The following is a 16,111-nucleotide window of genomic DNA, read 5'->3' as shown; positions in this document are numbered from 1 at the left end:
AGCGCGGTGGAGCGGATGCGAGGCGCGAGGTGATGAGCCCGAGCTGGCGCACGTGCAGCGAAGAGCGGAGGCGTGAGTCCGCGGAGATCAGCGGAGATTGCGGAACAGAGCGACGAGGAGGCGAGCTGCGATGCGCGTGGTGCTGTGATTGCGGCAGGTGGCCCTGCGAGTACTGGCGAGTTGTGGCTGCTGCTTCGCTGCAAGCGGATGCGCGGTGCTGCGTGCGTCGCGGAAAGGGCGCAAGGGCGCGCGCGGCGCAGCGTCGTCCGGTCGCCGCGCTCATCGCAGCAACGCCGACTCGACCCTCGCCACGCTCCCGCTCCCTCTCTCGCTCAGCAGGACACAGCCAGGCAGTGTCGACGGACACGCTGCTCGCGCTCGAGAGTCCTGCAGAGCACAGCCGCCGCCCAGCAGCCTAGGCGCCCCCGTGCATGGCCACAGCCGCAGCCCTCCCCGCTCGTGCCATGGCTGCGCCCCTCCCGCCGTTCGAGCCCGCGCACGATCCCCTCCTTGCAGAGCACCGCACACCCAGGGCCCGCCCACCCGCACCTGCGCCCCTCGTCGACGGCTGGCGCTCGCCCCTGCACTCGCTCGCGCCCGCAGCCCACCACGACCGCCGCCCGACGCACTCGCCAAACCGCGCACGCCACCACCACGACCAGGGCTACAGTTACGGAGGGCAGTACCGCGCACAGGGAGGAGGAGGAGGAGGAGGGCGCGCGAGCCGTCCCCCCTCGGGCGTCTCGTCGTCGAACCGCCTCTCGAGCAACCCTTCGCTCCTCTCGCTCGAGCAACAGCACGGCATGCCGACTTCGCCTGCGACCACCGTAGACCCCTACAGCCGATACCCGCCCGCAGCGTCTTCCTCCGCCTCGCTCCCCTACCCTCCGCAGCAACAGCAGCAGCAGCAGCGGCACTCGTCCGCGCACCCGTCGGCGTACGGTGCCAGCCTCGCCCCGCCCGGATCCGGTGCAGCGTCCCGCTCGCACCAGTCACTGCCAGCCTTCGCGGCTGCAAGCGGCGAAGGCGGGCGCGGCGGGCGCTCCTCGCGCTCGCAGCACCACCGGAGCTACGACCCCGAGTTTGACCGCTCGGCATCTGCTGGCTCGTCTGCCAGCGCGACCGCGACGCTGGCGCAGCAGGGCGGGCCACGCGAGCTGTTCAACCCAAACGCGCCGCCTTCGCAGCAGCAGCAGCAGCAGTTCCCGCCGCAGTACCTGCATCAGCAGCCCTACTCCCCGCACCAGTCCCACTTCCCTCATTCCGCCACCGCCCCGCCCACCTCCTCAGCAGCCGCTCTTTCCGCCCAGCAGCAGCAGCAGCAGCAGCCACCGTCTCTGCCGCGCTCCCGCCGCGAGCGCGAGCTGCGCGAGGACGGCACCGTGCGTCGCCCGCGCTCCAAGCGCGAGCCCGTCGATCTCGCCGACCTCGGGCGGCGCGCCGGGTCCGGGTCGGGGACGGGCAGTCGCGGCGCGGTGCCGGCCGGCGGCGAGGGGAGCAAGGAGAGTCTCGAGAGTGTCGAGACGGACTTCAGCGGGCGGACTAAGAGCAGTGGAGGAGGAGGCGGCGGCGGGGGGAGGAGGAGGCGCAGGCGCGAGGACGGCGAGGACGGCGCGGCGGGCGGCGCGGGGGACGGCGACGAGGCGCTCTTTGGCGGCGCGGCGGGCGGCAGCGGCAAGAACCGCCAGCTGTTTGACCCGCGCAGGGACGACCCGATGCGCTTTGCCGAGGCGCGCGCAGAGCGCGCCGCGAGCCGCGCGGCGAGCAAGGCCGACGCGCGCTCGGTGCTCTCGTTCCGCTCTGACCTGACGGGCGGCGCAGGCGGCGGCGAGTCGAGCGTCGGCGGCGGCGCAGACGACGCGGCGAGCATCCTCACGGCGGGCTCGGCGCCCGCTTCGTCGTCGCACGGCGGCAGCGCGGGCGGGCGCAAGAAGGAGCCGCACCCGGCCATGGCGCAGCTCAAGCGGGCGTACCGCGAGATCCTCGACCTCGAGACGCGGCTGCAGGAGGAGAACCGCGCGGTGCAGGCTGCGACGCTGCGCGAGGTCGACGCTGAAGAGGGCGTCGCGCCGAGTAAGGGCGTGCGGATCCAGGGTGGGACGGGCGTGGGTGGGACGAAGCGCTTCGACGACGAGTACTGGGTCAAGCTCGCCAACGGGCACAAGCAGTGCGTCCACTTCCCTTGTTCGGCCTGCATTCGCACAGCTCGCTGAAACCTTCTTGTTTGTGCAGGCTCGCGGACGCGCACTACTCGTTCCTGCAGCTCGCCCTCGACCCTCGGCTCCCCGCCTCGCTCCACTCGCTCGCGCAGCGCTACAACATCCCGACCCGTTTGTGGCAGGTCGCGTTCCACCAGCTCCTCGAGCGCATGCGACATGCTGTCCTTGCCGGCTCGCTCGCATCCTCGTCTGGCGAGGATGGCCAGCCACAAGCCAACGTCCTCGAGCATCTGATCGAATTCATCGAGTACGCCTACCGACACTACTCGCAGCTCTTCGAGGACCCGACCGTCGCCGTCTTTCGCGCCGCCTGGATCGAGCAGCTCGGCGACCTTGCGCGGTACCGCATGGCCGTCGCCGGCCTCGCCTCGCGCATGCACGCCGCCTCCTCCGCCGCCAACGCCGCTGCCCCGACGCGCCTCTCCGCCGCCGCGCTCGAAGCCGACGAAGCACGCCCGCCGCGCCCGGCGGACGCCGCGTCGATCGGGCAGGCGGCGCTCGGCGACTGGGAGCTCGAGGAGCAGGAGACGTGGCGCGAGATGGCGCGCGACTGGTACGGGCAGGGGCTGGCCGAGAATCCGGGGACGGGGAGGTTGCAGCACCATCTCGCGCTGCTGAGCAAGGGGGACGAGATGAGGGCGCTGTACCACTACGCGAAGAGGTGCGTTCCTTTTCGCGCTAGCTTCGCTCAGCGCCCATACAGCAGCTGAATGAACGAATTCGCGCAGTCTCACGGCCGCTCACCCGTACCTTTCGGCGCGCGAGTCGATTCTCCCGCTGTTCGAAGACGAGCACCAGGCGCGCCGCACCCAGCCCGACGTGACCAAGGCCGAGCTGTTCGTCCACCTCCACGGCATGCTCTTCACCAAGATCTCGCTCGACGACTTTCCCGACTGCTTCGAGCGCTTCCTCGAGCGGCTCAAGGAGGAGCTTTGGGCGCTCCAGCGCGCGCGCGACGACTGGCCTACCCTCGGCTCGGGCGCGGCGGCCCCGTTCAGCGACCGCGAGTGGTTCATGCTCGGCATCATCAACATCTCGGCCCTGCTGCAGTACGGCGCAGAGGACGGCGTCCTCAAGAAGCTTATGGCGCGCGACTCGCCCGCCGAGAACGGCGACGGCGGCAGCGGCGGTCATCATGGTTCGTCGCGGAGCAGCGGCCGCTCCGCCCACCGCTCGTCGAGCAGGCATGGGGGCGCTTCGACGGCCACGCTCAATGGGGGCACCAAGTCGCGCGCGGCGCCGCAGGCCATCATGGTCAAGCGCTCGGACGCCGATGCGGGCGACGACGAGACGGAGCGTGCGAGCAGTACCAGCGCATCGACCGTTGTCGGTGGCGGCGACGCGAGCGATGTCGTCAAGCAGCTGAACCCATTCGACGGCGCGCTCGACTCGCCCGAGGACGACCCGCTCGTGTTTAAGCTCGCGCAGCGCCTCTCGTTCTCGCTCCTCTCGTTCCTCATCGATGCGCCTTTCCGCCCGATCGGGACGACGACCGTCCCGAACCCGTACGTGACGCTCCTCGTCACCTTCCTCGCGCACTTGAGCCACCACCCTTCGGCCCTCAAGCACCTCGAGCGCGCCATCCCGTGGTCTCACCTCGCGGCCCTGTTCAACGCAATCCCCTCGAGCGTCGAGGTGCGCCTCGACACGCCGAGCAAGCTCGTCGGCGGCCGCCCGCTCCCCGAGGACTGGTGCCTCCGCGGGATGGACTGGGCCGGCCGCCAGCTCTTCGGCCGCGGCTACTGGCGCGAGCATCGCCACCGCGCTGCAGCGGCAGGAGGATTCGGCGGCGACGGCCTCCCGCCCCCTATCGAAGGCGTCGAGGGTGCGACCGTGCGCGTCGAGAGCGAGATGGACGCGCTCAAGTTTGATCTCGCCGCGCTCGAGGACGCCGCAGCGGCCTCGTCGACGACCGACGACGAGCCGGGCGCGTTCGGCGGTCCAGGCGCGAGCGGCGCGGCGGTCCAGCTGGCCGAGAGCCGCTGGCGCCGTCTCGCCATCTGCGCGGCGTGGCTCGTGCGCAACGTGCCCGGGTTCGACTACGACGTGCGCGCCATTCAGCCGCGCTCGAGGTTCCGCGTGTCGGGCACGCTGCAGGTCAAGCTCGAGCGATGGGCGCAGGAGGACGAGGACGAGCGCGAGGCCGAGCGCCTCAGCCGCTTGTCGATCGAAGAGAAGGCCGGTGGGCTTGTTGGCGGCGTTGACGACGAGGACAGTCTGGAGGAGAGCGACGGAGAGGACGATGAGAATGAGGGCGACTCGATCGAGGTCAAGGAGCTCAAGGTTCGTCTGTCTTGTCTCGTAGTCGCCGTCTGCCCGCATGTACTCACGCGGATGCATGCTCGCAGGCTCGCCGACGCCAGCTCAAGGCGATCATCCGTTCGGCGCGCACCGCGACTCGCAGCACCGGCGGTCATGGCGGGCTCACGGCGAGGCTCGGGAGCAAGGCGGCCTCGCTTCCCAAGGTCTTCCCCGGCTACACGGTCCTCGTCTTCGACACCAACATCCTCCTCACCTCGATCAAGCTGTTCTCGGAGCTCGTCGCGGCCGAGTGCTGGACCGTCGTCGTCCCGCTCGCGGTCATCACCGAGCTCGACGGCCTCAAGCGCCAGTCGACCCCGCTCGGTTTCGCCGCTGCAGAGGTCATCGACTACCTTGAGCTCGCCATTCGCGGCTACTCGCGCTTCCTCAAGATTCAGACGAGCCGTGGCAACTATCTCAAGGATCTCGCGATCCGCAACGAGTCGATCGACTTCAGCGAATCCGCCTCGCTCTCGGCGGACGGCTTTTCGTCGCACGACGTTGCGCGCTCGATGGACGACGTCATCCTCCGCGCCGTCACCTGGCAGCGAGACCACTTTACGAACCGTGTCGCACTCGTCAACCCTCGCGCTCAGGTCGAGAAGCGCAAGGTCCCGAGCGACGCCGCGCAGGTCGTTCTCGTCACCTTCGATCGCAACTTGCGCCTCAAGGCCCGCGCGAGAGGCCTCGAGACGACCGACGAGAAGGGCCTCAAGAAGGCTGTCGAGGCCGCGACCAGCGCCCCGAGTGGCTGACGCGTCCGACACAGCGTTCCAGTCTCTTGCCATGTGACGATCTCGTCTACCCGGCTCTGTGCCGCCTGCGCCAGGCAGCCGCCGCCTCGTCTATCCCCGGGCCATTGCCCCTGCGCGAGCTCCAGCTCGTGCCCGTCCTCCTTTTTCTCTCGACGCCCGCCGATCCGCAGCAGAGGGGTAGCTCGACACCTCTGGCGCGTTTCAGGCGGGCAGCCAGACGCTGTTACCGAGCGAAGCGCTTCCCTCATCTCTCTAAACTGTAGAGCGTTCGCACCTTTTGTCTCCGCTGTGTACTCTGTGATCATGCCCGGATGTTGGAACGAGCACTACCGTACTTCCTTCAGCATTTCAACTACAAGATGAGCGAGACTCACGCAGAATAGTCACGTCGCCACGCGTCGAGGTCGACGCGCGCAGGCTGTCGCCCCAGCTCTCCGGTGCCCAGCCGATGCGCTCAGACGGAGCCATGCGTGCGCCCGTCGCGATAGAGTGCAAATGTGCTCTGTCGAGCGAGGCCAAGTATAAGCTCTCCATCGACATCAACCTACCCACGCCCTTGCTCGACCCAGCCTTCTCCGAATCCTCGTTCAGCTTCACGACTGAACGCCTCGGATCCTGGTCCATAGTGGTGCGCCGCGATGCAGACCTCCTCGCGGTCGCGGTCAGGCCTGTCGACCTTCCCTCCGGGTCGCTGGGCGCCGTTGCTGCGTCGGGCGTCTTCCGGAAGTCTGGCCCACGATACAGTTATTCCATCCCGCTACGCGGTAGGACGAATTACTTCAGGCGTTATCCGGACTACATCAGCGGGAATGCGGCGTTCAACGGTAACGACGACTTCTCCGAACTGGACGAATCGTCGAAAGCCGAGTGCCTGGTCGCGACGAAGTACACTGTCGAACTCGACATCAAGCAGGAAACCTACGTCCCCGTAGACGACACGCTCCTGTGCAACCCGGTCGACCTCGCTCAGCGCTTCGCGTGTACGTCCCTCTTTCACGCGTTCGCCAAGCACGCTTCGTCTCCTTACCGTCAATCCCGCAGATTTGAACACCGACCCATCCTTGCCCAACGTCCGATTCCTCTTCCCTCGTCAGGACGGCAACGCCGAGCTCTGGGCAACGAAGGATCTGCTCGTCGCTGCGTCGCCCTACTTTGCCAGCCTTTTCGCCTCCGATTTCGCCGAAACCGCATCCAAACGCGGCAAGCGGCCACGTTCTGATGTCAAAAGACTTTTCAACGCCGACACCAACAATGCCGCGCTTGACGAGGATGACTCGGACGTTGAAGTCGACGAAGAACTCTTCGCGACGAACCGTCCCACCCTTCATGGTGCCGCTAGCGACGATCACGCCTTCCACGAGATCCGAATCACCACCTTCTCGTACTCGACCTACCGCGCCGTTCTCCTCTTCATCGCCACTGGTCACATCCAGTTCCGCTCGCACTTGAGATCCACCCCTCCGCCGCCAGCAGACGCGAAAAACGACGCAAACGGCAAAAGCTTGGCGGTCAAGCAGAAGTCAGCGGCACCGGACAAGTCTGAGCTGCCCGCCCCGGTCTCGCCAAAATCCGTCTACCACCTCGCGCACCTTCTCGAAACTCCAAGAACGCGCCCTCAGAGTGTTTGCCGATCTCCTTACGCCCAAGGGTGCGGCCGCCGAGCTCTGCACACCGACGGCAATGGCGTTCGACGAAGTGCGCAAGACGGCGCTCAACTATGTCGTCAAGAACTGGAGCAAGGTCAAGACGACGGACGCGTGGAAGGAGGCCAAGGAGCGTGTGCGGAACGAGGGGACGCCCGGAGCGTCGGCAGTGCTTGTGGAGGTGTTCGAGGCAATCGCAGAGAAGTAGATCGCTTCCGCACAACGCAATACGCCGACCTTCTCATCACGTCGCGAGAAGTAGCCGAAACCGATGATCACAACAACAGTCATGTATACCAGTCCTGCAGACACTAATGGAGAGCGCGAAAGGGTCGAGGCCGCCGTCTACCGCCGCCTTGCCTCGACAACGTCAAAGTAGCTCGGCGGCAGCCCGAACTCCTCCTCAAGTCGGCGTTCCTCAACCGAGTCAATTGCCGCAGGCGGCTCGTACCGCGGCATTGGCGCCTCGGCACCGTCTGCCGTTCCCACCCAGAGCAGCTCGACGTCCCCATGCGAGGAGGAAGCGGCGGCGGGCATGCCCGGACCAGAGACGAGTACGGCGTGCACCGGATTGGGCTCAGTGTTGGCGCGCCGAGGTGCACTGGGCACAGGGCGAGTGCGCGAGGGTCCTGCGGGCGATTCCGACGAGTTGTGCGGGTCTGCCGCCGGTGGAGGTGGTGGAGGAGGAGGAGAAGCCGCGAGATGAGGCGAGCCGGGAGCGTCTTCTGCGATGGCAGCCGGTAGCGATACGATTGTTGCGGACGGTTCAGGTGGCATATCAGAGCCTTGGAAGAATGAGGAGACAGGGACGCTTGGCTCAGATGGACGACGAGCATCGACAAGCGAGGACGGGAGCTGCACGGTGCGCGTTCCGGAGAGGGGAGTCGTGAGGGTTTCGCGTGGAGGGCAATTGACGATCTCGACGGGAATGCCGAGCGTAGCGATGTGTGTTGACGTAACGACATCGCGAGGTCCAGGTTGACTGCATCACAACCAGTCGGTGAGTCATGGCGGTGTCAAGTAGGGCGGCCGTACGCACTAGAGAGTGATCGCGAGCTCGTACGCGACCTGCAGATTCGGCGCGCGGAACGAAGGAGGCGTGCCGCCCTATGTGCAGAAGTCGGATACGCGTGAGCAGCGCGACGAGCTGCGCAGGCGCGAGATGGCTTACCAGCTTGATCTGTCCTCCGTACGTGATCCTCCAGCCGTCTTCCTTCCCGTCTTTTCCAAGCTTGACTGGCTCGCCGAGCGGCGGGCCAATAGCTCTGACAGCTTGCGCTCGCAGGATGACGGTGTCCAGTGCGTTGGCTGCAAGAAGAGCAGTCAGCGGCGGAAAAATGCGTGAAGAGGAGAGAAGCGCACTCAAGCGCTGAGCGGTAACAATAGTGTGCTGGAGGAGCGAGACGGCGAGTGAGGAAGGCGGGAAACGGCCTTGACTAGGGTCGGACGAGGTGATCTGCGCGTCACAGAGGAAGTCAGCCGAGATGTTCAGACGCGACGACCGCGAGCACTTAGCCGCCTGGAATAGTCAGAGTGAGTTTCGGACGCACCTGCACCTCGAAGTCGAGGACCGAACCCTTCTGGAACTTCTGCGGCCGTGGAACCTTGCCCTCGACCTCGACCCATCCCGAGCGAGCCTTGAACACGCCCCGCTTGTACTGCTCCCTCGAGCGGTACTTGCCTGGCTCGATCCAGCCCTGCGGGTCGGACTTCGAGCTCGGCGGCCGCAATCCTTGGCGTAAGGCGAGTTCCCGCGCAGGCGAGAAGGTCGGCGGGAGCTGGCGCGGGACAAAGACGACGGGGATGATCCAGCGCTCGTTGAGCTTGAGGAGCCCCTTGCGGCCGAGCGTGACCTTGAGGTAGTATCGCGACGACGCCTCGAAGCCGCCAGTGCTGAGCCCGCCCGAACGGAACCCTATGTTAGTTGTCGCGTCCTCGTTCCGCTGCCGCACCGTCATGGCAAGGGCCGAGTCGAGGACGAACGACGGAGGAGGGCGGAAGGGTCGCTCGAGGAGCGCGTCCGAGCCGGGGAGGGCAAAGATGCGCCCGGGGACTGTGAGCGAGAAGGGAAACGAGAACGACCCTTGCAGCTTGGTCGGGTCATTTGACGTGTTGCCTGCGAGTGGTGGCGGCACGTCGCCGGGCGGAGCAGCGGTCCAAAGCGTCCGGCTGTCCTCGACGAAGTCAATCTCGTCCGAGACAGGATGTCGACCGGAAGCGTGTGCCTTCATGACGAGCGTGCGGACCAGGCCCTTGAGTCGAATCTGTGTGCATAACCGGTCAGAGCCGTATGACAAGCCCGGGCGCTACAAAGAGCGCCACTCGCCTTGATGTGCGTGATAGACTCGGGGTCCTTGAGTTTGACGTCAAGCACGCCAGCGAGCGACGCGTCCTCATCCGGATTCTCCTGAATCAAAACGACGTGATCCTGGCCGTGCGCGCGCATCTCGAGGTTGAGCTTGCCTGTCTTGGAGGACAGGACGTGAAGGCGTTTCGGCGGGAGACCGTTTGCAGCTCTTCGTGGTGCGGGCGGGGCACGTCGCGTGTAGCCAGGGAGCGCGTCACCGTCCTCGGCGGGAGCAGCAGTAGGAGCAGCAAGTGGAGGAGCGGGCGATGGAGCGGTTTCGCCATGGAGCACTGCGCGATTCGCGAGCGGTTCGATCGGGAAGCTCTGGTGGGTGGCGCCGTAGGAGAACGGCGTCGAGGTTATTGGTGAGCGGACGTAAGCGCCGCGCTCTACTGCGTCCGGCGACGAGGGCGACGAGTACGCGGCCGGAGGAGGGGGCTGCTCCGTTGTGGGGAGCGGGGCGCGGCGAGCCGCGGCGTGCACTGCGCCGGGGACGCTGTTTGCGTTTGACTGATCGAGTGCAGCATTCAGGCGCGCGCTGAAGATGTCCAGGATTGTGTCGACGGCCTGCAGCATGGTGACCACATGAGCGGCGATTGTAAGTGAGCGACTTGGAAGTGGGGCAACGAGCAGTAGAGGGACGTACCGAGAGGGCCTCGTCACGCCTGCTCATCCTGGGCAGCGCCTCGAGGCTCACTCGGGCTGCAGGCGGCAAAGGCGACGAGAGCGACCTGTCCGCGAGCCGATCGTCTTGCGGACACTTTTGGCTTTGTCACCTCGACTCACCTGCTACTGGCTGCTAAGGCCTGGGAGACACGAGTTCGTGCCAGGACTACTCCCGACTTGCACAATGCCCGCCTCGCAAGACCGCGTCGATGTGCCGCTCCCCGCCATCCTCCAGGGCGGCTACCACCACCCGCTCCTGAGGAGCCTCCAGGCCGAGCGCCACCTCACGAAAGACATGCTCATGTACCCTATCTTCATCACCGACGAGCCGGACGCAGTTGTGCGCTCATGCCCTCTCATCTCTCCTCATCGCGTCTCGTTGACATCCTGGTTTCGCGCTCCCGCAGGTCGAGATCAAGTCGCTGCCCGGTCAGAAGCGATGGGGAATCAACAAGCTGCGCGACTTCCTCGCCCCGCTCGTCGCAAAGGGTCTCCGCTCCGTCATCCTCTTCGGCGTCCCGCTCCACATGCAGAAGGACGGCCGCGGCTCGCCCGCCGACGACCCCAATACGCCTGTCATCCTCGCCACGCAGCTCATCCGGCGCGAGTTCCCGCACGTCGTCGTCGCCTGCGACGTCTGCCTGTGCGAGTACACGGACCACGGGCACTGCGGCGAGCTGTGCCCGCTCGAGCAGCTCACGCCTGCCGAGCAGGCCGCCGAGGCAAAGGTCATCGACAACGCGCGCAGCGTCAGGCGCATGCAGGAGGTCGCGCTCGCGTACGCCCGCGCCGGCGCACAGATTGTCGCCCCGAGCGACATGATGGACGGGCGGATTGGCGCAATCAAGCAGGCGCTCATCGACGAGGGCTTCGGGAACCGCTGTGCTGTCATGTCGTACTCGGCCAAATTTGCCAGCAACATGTATGGCCCGTTCAGGTGCGTTTTCGGTTGCTCGCGACTGCGTTTCTCTCGCGCGTGGCCTTGTTGTGTCCTGTTTTGCACTCGCCGTCAGGGCAACCAGACTGACCTTAAATACTTGCAGGGAAGCTGCTGGATCTGTGCCCAACTTTGGCGACCGGAAATGCTACCAGTTGCCGCCCAATGCGCGCGGTCTCGCACGACGAGCGATCGTGCGTCCCGCTTCTTGACCTTCACCTCCGGCCCTATACCGATCCTCCTGCCCCCGCCAGATGCGCGACGTGCGCGAAGGCGCCGACTTTATCATGGTCAAGCCCGCGATGCCGTACCTCGACATCATGTCCGAGGCGCGCACCCTCGCGCCCGACCTCCCACTCGCGTGCTACCAGGTCTCGGGCGAGTATTCAATGATTCACGCTGGTGCCAACGCGGGCGTGTACGACCTCAAGGCCATGGCGATAGAGAGCGTTGAGGGCTTCTTGCGCGCGGGTGCGTCGCCTTGCGCTTCTCGCTCGCATGACTGCTCCGCTGCTAGCGAGTCGCGCGTCTCTGATGATACCAGACTCACGCCCGCAACGCACGCAGGCTGCACGCTCATCCTGACCTACTTTACCCCTGACTTGCTCGACTGGCTCGACGAGGCCAAGTAGACGCCCTCCTCCCTTCTCGCCGTTCGTGCCGTACGCGCTTGTAGCAATTTGCATCACAACTCTTTCAGCATCGCGAGGGATCCGACGCTTTGTCACGGAAATACACGGAGACGGCGCTCCGCGGGCCGTCTCGCGCGATCGTGCGCACTTTGGCGATGAAACCTCGGCTTCGGAGAGCGAGTCAGCTTGTTGCTCTTCCCTCTCTTGCACCTTTGCCTTCCACGCGATGCCTGTGCGTGCTTCAGCCTCGACTGCCGGCGTGACAAGGCGGAAAGAGCGCAATGCGGTGCAAATGCGCACGTGTCTCGCTGTGCTGCGTTCGCTGCATTCCAGGCGCTCCTTCCCCAGATTTCGCCGGCGCAGCTCGCTCCTTTCGCTTGCTTGTCCGTGCCCGTTCTGTGCTGCTGGTGCTAGAGTTGTGCGCATATCCGGCTGCAGCTAGCCTGCTCGCTCCTCCCGCACACCCGCCCGCTCGAGCATGCGGCTCTCGTGGCCGCAGGGGCTCGCGCGCACCCCGCCTCCTCGCGCCGGCCCGCGACAAACCGATACCGCCCGCCCCAGCCTCGACAGCTGCGCAGACGACGCGGCGGCAGACACTCCGCTCTTGCCGCAGTACCACCCGGCGGGCGCAGGCGGGCTCAAGGAGTGGGATGCGTGCGCAGCGGGGGCCTCAGCGCTTCCGCGAGCGGGAGGGCGACACGTTCGGGATTTCTCCGACCTCGCCGGCGGGGATGCAGCGCAGGGTCTGCCTACGCAGAGGGACTGTGCAAGCGGGTCGCCGCGGAGCTACACGCACACGCTGCGCTCGCATCGCCGCCAACACCGCCTCGAGAAGCTCGCCTACTCGAGCGCCGCGTTGTGCTTCGCCGGGTCGTGCCTCTTTGCCGCCGCCGTTCTCGGCTGGACCGCGCACTTCTTCTACGTCCGCCATGCCGCGTACGCCACCGCCGTCTTCTCCCCGCCCATGGTCCCCGACCCCGTCGAGGTCGAACCTCGCGCCCCGGCTTTTCCATTTACCCTTTCCCCCAATTCCACGATTTCTCCAGCACACGAAGGTTCGCGATCTGCGGATGAGGCGGCACGTGTCGAGCTGATCGAACGCGAGCTGAACGCTCGGTTCACCGCCCTCGGAATCCCCGAAACGCGCAGTCTCTCGTGCGCGAGCATAGAGCGGGACACCGCGCTGGCCTCCCGCTACGCACCCCTGCGACGAGCTGGACCGGACGAGACACGAACGGGCCGGACCTTCTTCGCGCTCAACCTGTACAACTCGGAATTCGTCGTTCCCGCACTCTCGCACGCGCTCCTCCACGCCATCTCCCTCCTCGGCCCCTCGTCCGTGCATGTCAGCGTATTCGAGAATGGGTCGACCGACAACACGACGACTGCGCTCGCTCACCTCGCCGCCGCGCTCACCGCGCTCGGCGCAGAGCACACGATCGTGTCGGACCCGCGGCAGACCAATTGGAAGGCCGTCGACCGCATCGACCAGCTCGCCGTGTATCGCAACGTCGCCCTCGCGCCGCTTCAAGGCTTCAACGTGACAGAGTTCAGCGACGTCCTCTTCGTCAACGACGTTTTCGCCTGCCCGGGCGACATGCTCGAGCTGCTCTTCCAGCGCAAGGCGCAAGAAGCCGACGCGGCGTGCGCGCTCGACTGGCGCGCCAACAAGGGACCAGGGCACTGGTGGAACGACAGCGTCAAGTTCTACGACAATTGGGTTCGTCTATCCTTGCCTCCCTCCCGAGCTCTTGCCCTCCCCTACTCGATCCTGGCACTGCCGCTTCCTCCGCGAGCGCATGCGAGATTCGCTCCGGATTCCTCTGTCTTACCTGCAACCTTTACACGATGCCTCCATGCTGACCACTCGCCCGCAACAGGTCGCCCGGTCGCTTACCGGATCGATGCTTCGCGCTCGTACCGACATTCTCTCGGAGTGGCGTGACGGCGTGGATGAGCTATTCGACCAGCCGGGCGAAGGAGCCTTCCGTACCCGGTTCAGCCGCGGTTTACCAACTCCAGTCTGTACGTGCTCCACGTCGACACGCCCTCTCCTGCCACGTCCTGACCCCTTCTGTCCCCGCGCAGACTCGTGCTGGAACGGCATGCTGGCGCTCGATGCTGCGCCCTTCACGACAACCTCCATAGCGCCGCGCTACGACCCGCACTCGCCCGTCTCGAGCACGGCGCGCAAGTCGTGGCGCCGTCTCCCGCCCGTCGGCGCGCTCGAGCCAGCGCGCTTCCGCTCGACGCTCAACAAGGTGGGCGAGTGTGCAGCGAGCGAGTGCAAGACGCTCGCAAAGGATTTCTGGAGCCGAGGGTTCGACCGGTGGCTGGTGCGTCATCTTCCTTCGCCTGAGTGACGCCATCGATTCTCACGATCCCCTCGCACAGGTGGTACCGTCCGTGCACGTCACCTACGCCGCGGATGTCTACGCCCACCCTCGCCTGAAGCAGCTCGCATCGCTGAGCCCGCCCTCCGAGTCAACCCTCACCCTCCCGGCCGCCTTCCCTTCGACCCTCTATCCCGCATCCTCCGAGCCTACTGAGCTCATCGCGTGGGCGTCGCTCTCGCCGCCCGACAGCGTCGTCTGCTGGTCGTGGGTCCGCGGTTTCCACCTCGACTTTGAATGGATCCGCGCCCAGTGGTACCGCCCCTACAGCTACGCGCGCCAGATCTTGCGGCGATGAGTGCAGGACACTCAGGCGGCCTCTCGCCAGGGCTTTGTACCACTGTTGCTTTTGCAGTCTCTCTGTTGTTTGGCAGTATTGCCTGCTCGTCTTTCGCTGAGTTACATCCGGGTTGTGTTGTAGACCGTGTCGCTGTTACGTACCATAATGCCCTGCCGTTGCGCCGTGCCGCTGTGTACCCCCTCCACCGTGCCCTTACCCATCTCTCGCAGTGACACCGGCGTCTAGAGCTTTGCCTGCTAACGAGCCGCATGTATGACTTTGCCCCCTCGTTGTCCTCCTAATCCCGCGAGAGACTGGCCAATTTGTGTGCCTGTGCGAGGAGAGCGCGAGGCAGGTAGACGCAAACGACCAGCGTTGCGGCACCTAGTTGTCGGAGACAGCCTGCAAGACCTCTACGACGATCCCGCCGCCCCCAGGGATCTCGTCCCGCTTAACGCGGTCCATCACATCCTTCCATGCCGGCGTCTGGCGCACCTCGGTCCAGTTGCGCGCGACGTACGCGAGCACGAGCCTCCGCACCTCGTCGTACGAGATTGCCGCGTCGCTGAACATCTCGATCGCTGCGCCGTGCGTTGTTAAACCCGCTTCGATCGCTACGAGCGCACGGCGCTGCAAGGCGGGCAGGTCGAGCAGGTGCGCGAGGCGGTAGACGGACTTGGGCGACACGGCAAGTGGGGCTGCAGGATCGGCGCCATACTGAGCGACATGGAGTTCAGAGCGGTGCTGGTACTTGGCGCCGAAGACAGGAGGGCCGATGTAGGAGGACGACAGAGGCGCAAAGTCGATGTGGCCCGTCAGAATGTAGAGGAGGACGGCGCGATACGTCGAATAGGCGGCCTGCGTGATAGTGACTTCGTGATAGGCGTGCTCGACCTGTTCACCCGCCGCAGCGCGCAGGATCGGCGCGGCATTGGCGACGAGCAGCGTGTCCGCCTCGTCGTCCGAATCGTCAAAATCCTTTGGCGCACCCTTGGCGGCGCGCACAGGCTGTGCCCCATCGTCTCGCCGGCGCTTGGACCGCACAGGGATCGACTCGGCGAACTCCGACGTGAGGAGGTCCTTGAAGTACGACGACGTCGACGACAGATGTTCGCCGTTTGCCCAGAGCTCGGCGCCGTCCTTTCCGACCCTGGGGAAGACGAACCGGACGTCGTGTGGATGCGAGGTAAGGTGGAGAGCTGAAGGAGGTCCCTGTGAGCAAGAGCAGACGATGCATAGAGAGGGAATGTCATACGAGCGGCGCGCCTTGCAAGACTAGCTTGCTCCTTGGGCGTCGGAGGGGACACGTTGGCGTCTATCGACCGCTCTATGCTGACCGTCAAGTCCCAGGATCGAGCTGAAGCGATGTCGTACGCGGCCACGGCCTGTAGGTCCGTCGTCCGTACAGTCAAGTCGAACAATTGAAGCGAGGGCCCAATGTAGAAGTCGAGCACACTGCTTTGACTTGTGACTGGAATCTTTTGCACGTTTCGTGTGCCCTCCGTCCCGCGCGTGAGGAGGGCGAGCGACATGATGAGGGTATGGCGCAGGGCGTCCGCTTCTCGGGGGTTGGAAGGCCTGGGTCGGGTTTTGAGGGGGCCCGACCAGGTCAGCCGAAACGTCGGCCGTTGGCCCGGCTGGAAGATTTCTAGCTTGAAGTGGCCCTCGACGCCTGGGACCTTGGACCATGCGGACGGTGGAGGTTGCGCCGAAGCGAGAAGTTGGTGTCGGATCCGCCAGGTGGCGCTGCTCACGGTCTTCTGTGACTGTCCGACCACGTCGAAGCGAGGCGCGCTCATGGCGAGAGCAGCGAGGAGAGACGGGAAGAAGGGCAAACGAGATGGTCCGGGCGCCGGCGCGATAGCGCCGCCGATCACGGCGCACGTGCGTTTTGTGAACCCACTTGCGCGATACCACCGAGAGAGCGACTACGCTACA

The 16,111-nt window shown here is 65.7% G+C and overlaps 6 protein-coding genes across 6 annotated transcripts; 4 read left to right on the top strand and 2 right to left on the bottom strand.

The window, feature by feature from the left end:
- Nucleotides 1-464: 464 nt before the first annotated feature.
- JCM10292_001450 (uncharacterized protein) lies at nucleotides 465-5,275 on the top strand (the record flags this gene model as incomplete). Its single annotated transcript, XM_076651228.1, has 4 exons — nucleotides 465-2,167; nucleotides 2,233-2,880; nucleotides 2,948-4,502; nucleotides 4,568-5,275. 4 exons carry the CDS (start codon nucleotides 465-467, stop codon nucleotides 5,273-5,275), a joined length of 4,614 nt encoding a protein of 1,537 aa, XP_076503263.1.
- A 466-nt stretch (nucleotides 5,276-5,741) lies between these two features.
- On the top strand, nucleotides 5,742-7,126 carry JCM10292_001449 (uncharacterized protein; the record flags this gene model as incomplete). The annotated part of the gene is made up of 3 exons (XM_076651227.1): nucleotides 5,742-6,255; nucleotides 6,317-6,794; nucleotides 6,895-7,126. 3 exons carry the CDS (start codon nucleotides 5,742-5,744, stop codon nucleotides 7,124-7,126), a joined length of 1,224 nt encoding a protein of 407 aa, XP_076503262.1.
- A 137-nt stretch (nucleotides 7,127-7,263) lies between these two features.
- Nucleotides 7,264-9,938, bottom strand: JCM10292_001448 (uncharacterized protein; the record flags this gene model as incomplete). The annotated part of the gene is made up of 7 exons (XM_076651226.1): nucleotides 7,264-7,900; nucleotides 7,958-8,025; nucleotides 8,090-8,226; nucleotides 8,281-8,374; nucleotides 8,469-9,182; nucleotides 9,245-9,832; nucleotides 9,912-9,938. 7 exons carry the CDS (start codon nucleotides 9,936-9,938, stop codon nucleotides 7,264-7,266), a joined length of 2,265 nt encoding a protein of 754 aa, XP_076503261.1.
- A 177-nt stretch (nucleotides 9,939-10,115) lies between these two features.
- Nucleotides 10,116-11,500, top strand: HEM2 (porphobilinogen synthase HEM2; the record flags this gene model as incomplete). The annotated part of the gene is made up of 5 exons (XM_076651225.1): nucleotides 10,116-10,271; nucleotides 10,339-10,868; nucleotides 10,975-11,062; nucleotides 11,123-11,339; nucleotides 11,436-11,500. The coding sequence occupies 5 exons, from the start codon at nucleotides 10,116-10,118 to the stop codon at nucleotides 11,498-11,500; spliced, it is 1,056 nt and encodes a 351-aa protein (XP_076503260.1).
- Nucleotides 11,501-11,978: 478 nt separating this feature from the next.
- JCM10292_001446 (glycosyltransferase family 69 protein) lies at nucleotides 11,979-14,191 on the top strand (the record flags this gene model as incomplete). The annotated part of the gene is made up of 4 exons (XM_076651224.1): nucleotides 11,979-13,220; nucleotides 13,381-13,525; nucleotides 13,589-13,836; nucleotides 13,895-14,191. The coding sequence occupies 4 exons, from the start codon at nucleotides 11,979-11,981 to the stop codon at nucleotides 14,189-14,191; spliced, it is 1,932 nt and encodes a 643-aa protein (XP_076503259.1).
- Nucleotides 14,192-14,557: 366 nt separating this feature from the next.
- JCM10292_001445 (uncharacterized protein) lies at nucleotides 14,558-15,972 on the bottom strand (the record flags this gene model as incomplete). Its single annotated transcript, XM_076651223.1, has 2 exons — nucleotides 14,558-15,372; nucleotides 15,429-15,972. 2 exons carry the CDS (start codon nucleotides 15,970-15,972, stop codon nucleotides 14,558-14,560), a joined length of 1,359 nt encoding a protein of 452 aa, XP_076503258.1.
- Nucleotides 15,973-16,111: the final 139 nt, after the last annotated feature.

Source organism: Rhodotorula paludigena (assembly GCF_050403205.1).
Source record: "Rhodotorula paludigena JCM10292 DNA, Rt_paludigena_JCM10292v1_ctg47, whole genome shotgun sequence".
Lineage (NCBI taxonomy): Eukaryota > Fungi > Basidiomycota > Microbotryomycetes > Sporidiobolales > Sporidiobolaceae > Rhodotorula > Rhodotorula paludigena.
The sequence above is the reverse complement of the archived record's forward strand: the minus strand, read 5'-3'. Positions and strand labels throughout refer to the sequence as shown.